Genomic DNA, 10,007 nt, shown 5'->3' on the forward strand with positions numbered 1-10,007 from the left:
GCTCCGCGCGGGAAAGCGCCCGGCCCGTTCCTCGGAGGAGGTCTCTGGCGGGTGGGCGGCCGAGGGGCACCGGCAGCCCGGGCTCAGGGGGGAGCCGGTCCGGAGCTCAATCAGGCGGAAGAGACAGCAGGAGTCCTCCGGGCCCTCGCCCCGCCCGGCCGCCGAAATCCACCTCAGGCTCTCCCTCCTGCCGCCCTCCCCCAGCAGCTCGCAGAAGGACGCGGCGGCCTGGCGGGGCTCCCCTTCCTGCCCGCCCGTCCCGCGGGCCGAGGCCCCCGGGCGCCCCCTCCCGCACTCGAGGGGCGGGGGGTCCCCGGCCCGGGTCACCCTCTCGAATCCGCCCGACCTCACTTCCGAGAAGATGACGGTCTGCGGGCCCACGGCGACGCCGGCGCTCCAGAAGCTCAGAAGGGCCTCGATCCGCCCCCCGAGGTCGCTGGCGTCCGGGAGCTCGGCGTCCCAGAACGGGCCGCCCGCCCCCCCCGCGCCCCCGGTCCGCCCCCCGTCCGCGAGGCGCGCGCAGTCGTCGAAAAGGGAAATCAGGTTCCGGATCTTGGCGAGGGTCCACTCGTTCACGGGCAGCGTGGACAAACTGGGCGGGCCCGGGTCTGGACCGGGGCCGCGGGGCGGCTCCTCTTCAGGCCTCTTCCCTCGCGGGTCGGAACCGACGCCGCGCCGGTCGGGCGGGTCCGGACCTGCCGGGATGTCTTCCGGACGCGGGCCGCCCCCTGGAGCCGGGGGCTTCTCCGAGCAGCGGCCCGGCGAGGTGGCTTCTGGAAAGGTCCGCAGAGCCCAGGGCGATCCCGGCACCACCTCCTCCTCCTGCAGGGACCACACGCTCCGGATCCGGAAGGGGAGGCCGCTGTCGGCGTTCAGGAACCCGCCCTCGTCCGCGCCGGAAGAGCCCAGGACCGACTCCTCCTCCTCTGGACTGCGGCGGAGCTCCTGGTGCGGCGCTCGGCCCCCCCGATCCAGCGCCCCCGGGCCCCCGCGGCGCCCCTGGGACTCCGCCAGGAAGGCCTGCAGCGCCTGCGCCACCTCCCTCGAGAGCCGGCGCTCCAGGGCCTCCTCAGCGCCCGGAGGAGAGCCGCTCCGCCGCTCGGGGAGAGAGGAGGAGGAGGAGGAGGAGGAGGAGGGAGGTCCCGCAGCGTGAACGCCGGAAGCTGAAACCGCACCCGGGCGCCCGGCCACTTCGGGGAGCGTCTGCGCCCGGACGCGAGGGGGCTCCCACGCCCCGGGACGGGCGGGGGGGGCGGGGGGAGGAGGGGGGGCCCACTTCGTGCCGGGCGTGGGAGCAGATGGCCTAGAGGCCAGGAAGGCGACGGGCCCGCCCCCCGCCGCGCCCCCGAAGAGCCCCGCCCCGGGGGGGCCAGCGGGGGGCCCCAGGAGGCTGGACGTGGGAGCTGCCGGGGGGGGTCCCCGCGGATCAGCCCCCGGGACGCCCCAGGAGGTCCCGGACTCGGGGGGCGGAGACTCGGAACAGGGGCTCTCCTGGTCCCTCCCGCCCGCCGGCCAACTCGCCCCCAAGGCCCCCGAAAGCCTCTGCCTGGCGGAGGGGCCTGGGGGCCCCGTCCCGGCGCTGCTGGCTTCCCGGGAGGAGGAGGAGGAGGAGGAGGAGGAGGGATCCGGACGGCGGAGCTGAGCGATCCACGCTGCGGCTCGGTCAGGGGCCGGCCGGGGGCCAGCTGGACCGGGCACAGCGGGGCTCCCCGGGGTCGCGGGGTCAGCGCCGCGCCGCTGTCCGCCCGGGGACCCCGCGATCTGCGCCCTCTTCTGGAGGACCTGCTCCCTGAGGGACCTCCTGGTCCCCGCCTTCGCCCGGGACCCCCGGCCGAAGGGGCTGAACCTCAGGGACGCGGAAGAGGGGGCGCCCCGCGCGGCCTGGGGGGGGCGTCGCGCGTCGCGGCCGCAGGAGGAAGAGGAGGAGGAGGGGAGAGGCGCGGGATCTGGGAGGGAAGCACAGGGTGAAAAAGGTCGTTAATAAAAAGGGGGTCCGGTCCAGTACGGGGCGCTCCAATCCCTCCTGGAGACGCAGCGCGAGATCCCCCCCCCGCGGACACCAGATCCTGGAGCGAGCCCCCTCATCCGCCACAAACCGCAGCCGCGGGGAGAGCGCAGGCAAGGCGTCTCGGGGGCCGATGTGTTTCGACCAGCTCGAGAGCGCCCCCCTAGTCCTGCGCCCTCCGCCCACAGACCTGCGCTTGAGAGCAACCGGGCTCCACGCGAGAGGGGAACGGTTTTAAAGCCCCGCCGTGTTCAGAGGACGTCTCTCGCCCCGGTTGGCGAACGGAGGATCGGACCCGGACGCCTCCTGCACACGGGCGCCAGGCGGCCACACAGACAGAAACCGAGGTTTCACAGGGCTGGACAGGTCAGTTCCTTCTGCGCACGTCGGGATTGTGAACCACATCACAGCACAGATCAGACAGCAATATCTCACACACTGGGACACACACACACACACAACACAAACTGGAATGCTACAGAACCATAAACGGTCAAATATTCGGCTAGTGTGTATTGTCTAAGATAAGAAACAGCAAAAAGAAACAGACCCTGACAAGTACAGGCTCAGTGACCACAGCCTGGCCATAGAGACTGGACACAGGCAGACCTGGCTGCCCAGAGAGGACAGGCTCAGTGACCACAGCCTGGACACACACACTGGACACAGACAGACCTGGTTGCCCAGAGAGGACAGGCTCAGTGACCACAGCCTGGACACACACACTGGACACAGGCAGACCTGGCTGCCTAGAGAGGACAGGCTGTGCTCCCACTGCCAGCGGGGAGAAATAGAGACAGAGGTGCACTTCCTACTGCACTGTGACAGACACTCTGGGATTAGAGAAACATTCTTCCGGAAATTAACACAGATAATCCCAGAGTTCCCACACCTACCAGAATCACAACGGGTCCCAATCCTACTGGGAGAGGAAACTCAATGGAGCTGCAGCCCAGGGCGAGACCCCGTCTCTCTATAATAATAAATAATAATGAACCTACTAGAACTTCTTTAATAATAATAATTTACAGCCCAAAGAGCGTGGAGCCTGTCTCTCAGTAATGTTCGAGGTGTTGTATGATGTTTGCTAGTGGCCAGTGGTGAGTTTGTATCGGAAATGTCTGGAGATGTTCTCGGTCCTCAGTGGTGCCGGAAACGCTTGATGAACTGTGTCCCGATCCCCGCCGCTCGCCGCTCGGTCCACTCACAAACGCGGCGCGCACACGAAGGCTCGGTCCGGGGTTCTAACGAGCAATTAGCGAGTCTGTCCACGCCCCGCGTGGGCATTCCGCGAGACGACAGGGCTCAGCCACGCCGCCACGACCCGGTCTGTACCCCCTTACGGGTCAGGACCGCCGCCTGCGTTCAGCCCAAGCGCCGGAGCGGTGATGATCCAACCCCAGATCACCAACACGACCTGGGTTTCCACTCGTGTGTTCTCCCCCCTCGGAGGCGAGCTCCCCACAGAGTCGTTTCTCTTCAAGACGAACCGACCCCCCCTGCTCCACAGAAAAGAAATCCCCACACCCCGCGACTTGAACACAAAGCAGTCCTGCGGGGACGCTCTTAAAACTAACCCTCCCCTGTTCCAGCCGCGGCTCCGAGCCCCACGCGTGTCCCGAAATCACTCAATTAACCGCCCTGATTACGAGACCGAAATTAACAGCTGGGTCTCCCTGTTCAAGCAGCCGTTAAGGCTGCTGTGTTGTGTAGTCACAATTCATCAGCTGTAACTAGATAGTCACACACGCATAGGAACACAAATACAAACACACACAATGGAACAATAACACCTTCACGCACAAACACTGATCAACTGACGGGCTCACACTCGGGAATAAACACACACACACTCTCACAGACTCAGGGGAATACACAAACCGACACACACACACACACACTAACTCACCTTCACACATGACACCAGGCAGGAAGCTGGGGTCCCCTCGGGCGGCCGGGTCTGGCCCGAGAACACAGCACAACACGCCCGAACCGCGGGCCCGTTCCCTCTGCTGCCGGGACACCGGACCCGAACCCGAGCCCAGCCGGGCTCCTGACCGGGGTCCACCTCCCTGTCCGCCGAGCCGGACCCGTCTCACAGCGCCTCTCACACAGGGGCTGCTGCTGCTGCTTCCGAGAGACCCCTGACCTCCCGCGGCACGTCCAGCGGTGTCCGTCTGACCGGACAGTCTCTCTCGCAGCCTCTCCTGGCGCTGCTCGCTGGGCTCGGCGCTCGACTCCTCGCCCTGGGGGAGACTCGACGAGTAGAACGCGGAGCGCTGCACCCGGCTGAGCCTCTGAGCTTCAAGGACCGGCGCCTCCCATGGGCGCGGACGCTGAGAGACAACAACGGGTCCCAATCCTACTGGGAGAGGGAGGAGGGAACTCAGTTGATCTGGCAGCCCAGTATGTGATCTCCTGTCACAGCCTGAGGAACAGTGAGTCTGTCTCCCAATAATGCTCCAGCCGCCTACAGAATATGTCAATATTTTATCATATGTCTTTGTTGTAAATGTCTGTAACATGTCTGTAGATTTTATTTGACTTCTATTTTTTGTCTTGTTCCATGTTAATTTTATTATTTTTATTTGCTTTGGCAACACTGATTGTACCCATCGGTCATGCTAATGAAGCACCTTGAACTGAATTGAAAGAACTGCCACCCCGCCCGCGTCCCGGGACCTGGGGGACAGACTCTTGAGGGTCTCCGGGAGATTTTCAACCGTGTGACAACTGACTGATATTCGGTTATATTATAAGGAGAATTCATCTTTATAATATAATTCCTTTTTATACTATAAAAATTATATTATAATTCGCAATATTAGTATAACAGAGAGCTCAGGCTGTCCTCTGTACATGACATCAAGCACACGTCATTCATAAAACATTATTAAAGTCTCTGCTCTCTGTCAGCTATCTCTTCCCACTGAGTCAGAAGCCTCACCTCTTGAAAAACACAGCTCCTACAAAACCCCTCCCCCTGCAGCTCTGGGCTGGTCCAGGAAGTCACACACAGATCAGTTTCGTTTCTGTTGAAACAGCTCTGTGCAGTTTTGAGACGTTGGAACTTCACTACAAAATGGCGCAAGCTGGAGATCTACTGGATCGGGACCAGTTCAGCTGCTCAGTGTGTCTGGATTTGCTGAAGGATCCAGCGACTCTTCCCTGTGGACACAGTTACTGTGTGGGCTGTATTAAGAGCTGCTGGGATCTGGATGATCAGACTGGAGTCTACAGCTGCCCCCAGTGCAGACAGACCTTCACCCCAAGGCCTGTTCTGGGCAGAAACATCATGCTGGCTGAAGTGGTGGAGAAACTGAAGGAGACAGGGCTCAGTGGTCCTCCTGCTCCCAGTCCTGCTGGCCCTGGAGAGGTGCTGTGTGACGTCTGCACTGGGAGACAGGTGAGAGCTGTGAAGTCCTGTCTGGTGTGTCTGGCCTCTTACTGTCAGACTCACCTCCAGCCTCACTGTGAATCAGACCGTTTGAGGAAACACAAGCTGGTCGATGCTACTGCACATCTGGATGATCTGGTCTGTCCGAGTCATGACAAACCCCTGGAGGTCTACTGCCGTTCTGATGAGAAGTGTGTTTGTTATGCTTGTCTAATGGATGAACACAGAGGCCATGATACTGTCTCAGTTGCAGCAGGAAGGACTGAGAAACAGGTGAGGACTCTGAGTCTGTAATCAAGCTCTCTAGAACATGGTGTAATCTGCGTGATCTTCACACTGTATGTTCTGTTTCTGTAGTGAAAGCTCTGCTCATGTGTTCAGCTGTGATCCACACTGGTTGTGTCTCTGAAGTGTCTGTGGCTCAACATCTCCTCCTCCTCTCCTCCACTGTTTCCCTCTTTACTGTCCACATGTAGCACTGATGACCCTGTGCAGCCACTCAACACACCCAACACCTCTGGAACACACTGCCCCCTCATGCTCTAACTGCACTATAACACCTTCACAAGGTTTATTAAACACAAGACTCACACTGGGCTGGGCACTGCTGGGTCAGATCTGACAGAACATGATGTGGTCGGACACATTTCTTTCCATCAATAGTAGATCTGAGATGTTAAGTATTTTGTTGAAAGAAATGAAAATGACAGTTTAAGATATCAACACTGATCTGAGTGCAGGGTGAGTTCACAGTAAAAATGTCCCGAGTGTCTCTGTTTCTCCACAGAAGCAGCTGGGGGCGACACAGAGACAAACCCAGCAGAGACTCCAGGAGAGAGAGAAGGAGCTGCAGGAGCTGAGACAGGCTGTGGACTCACTCAGAGTGGGTATTGACCAGAGGAGTGGACACACAGGCACACATTCCCACAGCACTGGACACACCAGTACACTGAGAAAACACCACACACAGTAGAGTGTAGTTTGAGTTTTGTCCTGTGTGATAATCCACTGTGTGTCTCCTCACTCAGAGCTCTGCACACACTGCAGTACAGGACACTGACAGGATCTTCACTGAGCTGATCCGCTCCATTGAGAGAACACGCTCTGAGCTAACACAGCTGATCAGAGCTCAAGAGAGGGCTGCAGTGAGTCAGGCTGAAGGACTCCTGGAGCAACTGGAGCAGGAGATCGCTGAGCTGAGGAGGAGAGACGCTGAGCTGAGCCAGCTCTCACACACAGAGGATCACATCCATTTCCTCCAGGTAACAGCACTGCTCTGGGACTCTCTGCAGTCCAGAAGGGAGTCTCTCACACAGAGCTCTCCAATGGAGCTGCTCCTGGCTTCTCCCCAGGAATGTGTGCTGGAGCCCAGTGTGTTTGACTGGAAACTCCTCTCTCTCTTCCCTGCTGCAGAATTTCCAGTCTGTCTGTGTCCCTCCTGGAGCTGGAGACTCACCCAGCATCCCTGTCAGACCCCACTTCTCTCCTGAGGCTGTGAGGAGAGCTGTCTCTGGACTGAAAGAGCAACTGGAGAACTTCTGCAGGGAGGAATCAGTCAAGATCTCCAGGACAGGTAAGAACAATTACATTTCTTTGAGACCAGCTAACAGTTTCCCAGCTCTTTTTTGTAAAGGGTGCCTATTAGTTGTATCAAATCACAGACACATAAGCCGATTTCTAAACAAGTTATATATCTACTTGTCTCACAGTTTCTACACAGCTGTGACCTGGTGTCAAGTCCAGTGATCTTCAAGACCTTGACTGTTAAACATACTGACTCCTGTGTCACAGGACCAGGGTTTAGTTCGGTTTGATGCAGTAAGAGGTTGTGCACTGAAGATGGGTCTGAGGCGATGATGTCGATCTATCGACTCGTACGGTCTAGCCTGACCTCTGACCCCGTCTGATGCAAGAGGAGCCAATGCAGGAGATCAGGGACTCGGCCAGATCAGTCCAGCCTGTACAGGATGATCACAGATATTCTGCCCCCTGGCACTGACTGTGCTGACATGTACAGCAGCTGTCCCCTCCTCATCACCTCTACAGCTCCTGCAGTACAGAGACTCACTCCGTCACTCAAACTGTCGGCTTTTAAATAAGCACCACAGATGGGTCTCCAGTTCCAAGCCGTCGTAGTGTCATAGTGTATGTTCCCTCCCCTGTGTGGCAGCAGTCAGGAGTGCAACAGCGGAGTTAGGGAGCACAGTTCTCAGCCTCCAGGCCAAGGGCCAAGGGAATGCTGAGCTCTGCAGTCACGGGTTCGAGCCTCAAGCTGGAGTCCAGTCTGGCTCGGGAGCCTTTGAGAGTCTCTCTACATGAATGTGTTTAAAAATGAAAGTGAATCATTTCCTTTTTGTTCTTCATCATGAGAGGTGCACCTGCGGTCTCCTCAGTGTCTTTAAAGCTCTGTTTCTCCCTGTGTGTCCCCAAGTCTCCTCAGTGAGTGACGTCTTCGGTCTGCAGACTCCAGAGCCCAGGACCAGAGCAGAGCTCTTACACTGTGAGTCTGTTTTCACTCAATGTTGCCAGGCCTCTTAAGACATGTTTGCACACTCACTGCTGCGCTCTGACACACACACTGACACACACACACACACTCACTGCTGCACTCTGACACTCTCTCTCACACACACACACACACACACTGCTGCCACACTCTGACACACTGCAAGGCTTGTTATTGGTGTTTCCTTGAAGATGAATTAAAAGACAAGGACGGGTGTGTGTCTTGTACAAGGACGGGGTTCCCTGGTTCCGGTCCAGGAGGCCCGGCATGTCTGTAGAAGCAGCCCCTGACTGGCCCGACTCGCAGGAGCTCAGCTGGGCTGTAGGGCTGGGCCCCCGGTACCCCTCTGACCGCCCTCTTCTCCCCCGTCAGACTCCCGTCCGCTCACGCTGGACCGTGACACCGCGCACAGGCTGCTGCGCCTGTCCAGCTGGGGCACAGCGCTGGCCGTGGAGCCCGAGTCCCAGCCGTACCCCGATCGCCCCGAGAGGTTCGACTGCTACAGCCAGGCGCTGTGCCGAGAGGGCCTGAGCGGGGCGCGCGCGTACTGGGAGGTGCAGTACATCGGCCGAGGCGCTGATATCGGGGTCACCTACCGGGGCATCGGCAGGAGAGGGCGGGGCGAGGAGTGTGGCCTGGGACTGAACGACCAGTCCTGGAGTCTGTGCTGCTCCGGGTCCAGCTGCTCCTTCTGGCACAACGGCAAGAAAACTGCAGTAGCTGCCCCTCCCTCCTCCAGGATAGGGGTGTATGTGGACCACAGGGCTGGGACTCTGTCCTTTTACAGCGTCTCTGGGGACACAGCGACCCTCCTGCACAGAGTCCAGGCCTCCTTCACAGAGCCCCTCTACCCCGGGGTCAGGTTTGGTCCTCATGTTTGGTTTGTTTTCAACTTTGTTGTCCCCAGTGTGTCTCTGTGTGAGCTGGAGTAGAAAGAGGAGAGGAAACAGCAGGTAACTGAGCACCTGTCTCTCACACTGAGGAGCAGTTTCTCCATTGACCTGTGTTTCATGATCTGCTGGAACTGATACTACAAACCAGAGCCTTAATTATAATTGTTCTCCAAAATAAAATAAAAAAACGTTTGTATTTAATTTCTATATTTCTATTAGATTCATTCTTTTTTAAATTCACAATGTATTAATATTCCTCAGTAGTTGAGAAGCTCTTTCTCTGTGCAGCATATTTGAAGAAATGGACTGTTTGCTGTTTCAGTGTTTAGTGTGAGTCAGTGTGTCTCTGTGTGAGTGTGTCTCTGTGTGAGTGTGTCTCTTTGTGAGTCAGTGTGTCTCTGTGGGTCAGTGCGTCTCTGTGTGAATCAGTGTATCTCTCTTTGTGACTCAGTGTGAGTCAGTGTGTCTCTGAGTGTGTCAGTGTGTCTCTGTGTGTGAGTCAGTGTGTCTCTGTGGGTCAGTGTGTCTGTGAGCATCAGTGTGTATCTGTGTGGGTCAGTGTGTCTATATGTGTGACTCAGTGTGATTCAGGGTGTCTCTGTGTGTGAGTCGATGTGTCTCTGTGAGTCAGTGTGTGTCTCTCTGTGTGATTCAGACTGTGTGTGGGTCAGTGTGACTCAGTGTGACTCAGTGTGACTCAGTGTGATTCAGTGTGTCTCTGTGTGGTCAGTGTGTCTCTGTGTGACTCAGTGTGATTCAGTGTGTCTCCGTGTGGTCAGTGTGTCTCTGTGTGACTCAGTGTGAGTCAGTGTGTGTCTCTGTGTCTGAGTCAGTGTGTCTCTGTGGGTCAGTGTGTCTGTGAGCATTAGTGTGTCTCTGTGTGGGTCAGTGTGTCTCTCTGTGTGACTCAGTGTGATTCAGGGTGTCTCTGTGTGTGAGTTGGTGTGTCTCTGTAAGTCAGTGTGTGTCTCTCTGTGTGATTCAGACTGTGTGTGATTCAGTGTGTCTCTGTGTGGTCAGTGTGTCTCTCTGTGTGAGTCAGTGTGACTCAGTGTGATTCGGTGTGTCTCCGTGTGAGTCAGTGTGTCTGTGTCTGTACACCAATTAATCTCTTTACTCTCAGCTGCAGGTGAATCAGGAGAGACTTAATGTACTAAAACTAATTAACTTCTCAAGAAGGTATGTTAGTGCTGTGGTAGCACAGGA

The 10,007-nt window shown here is 57.5% G+C and overlaps 1 protein-coding gene across 4 annotated transcripts; it reads left to right on the forward strand.

The window, feature by feature from the left end:
• Positions 1-3,905: 3,905 nt before the first annotated feature.
• On the forward strand, positions 3,906-9,002 carry LOC148654266 (E3 ubiquitin-protein ligase TRIM16-like). 4 transcript variants are annotated; one of them, XM_088646309.1, is made up of 7 exons: positions 3,907-4,443; positions 5,050-5,675; positions 6,190-6,285; positions 6,431-6,664; positions 6,816-6,975; positions 7,843-7,902; positions 8,281-9,002. In XM_088646309.1, exons 1-7 carry the CDS (start codon positions 4,329-4,331, stop codon positions 8,838-8,840), a joined length of 1,851 nt encoding a protein of 616 aa, XP_088502435.1. In that variant the 5' UTR covers positions 3,907-4,328; the 3' UTR covers positions 8,841-9,002. The 4 variants fall into 4 exon arrangements, with proteins under 4 accessions (XP_088502436.1, XP_088502435.1, XP_088502437.1 ...); XM_088646311.1 differs by having other exon boundaries at positions 5,050-5,411; positions 7,834-7,902; XM_088646308.1 differs by having other exon boundaries at positions 4,051-4,443; positions 7,834-7,902.
• Positions 9,003-10,007: the final 1,005 nt, after the last annotated feature.

The sequence above is a fragment of the Lepisosteus platostomus genome, chromosome 9 (genome assembly GCF_059453375.1).
Source record: "Lepisosteus platostomus isolate fLepPlt1 chromosome 9, fLepPlt1.hap1, whole genome shotgun sequence".
Lineage (NCBI taxonomy): Eukaryota > Metazoa > Chordata > Actinopteri > Semionotiformes > Lepisosteidae > Lepisosteus > Lepisosteus platostomus.

Excerpts from the sequence above, each read along its gene's own strand:
- LOC148654266 (XM_088646308.1), top strand. The coding sequence starts at position 4,329 with ATGGGCGCGGACGCTGAGAGACAACAACGGGTCCCAATCCTACTGGGA. Across the intron at positions 5,676-6,189 it reads CAGGAAGGACTGAGAAACAG|AAGCAGCTGGGGGCGACACA; the intron begins GTGAGGACTCTG and ends GTTTCTCCACAG. Across the intron at positions 6,665-6,815 it reads ATCACATCCATTTCCTCCAG|AATTTCCAGTCTGTCTGTGT; the intron begins GTAACAGCACTG and ends TCCCTGCTGCAG.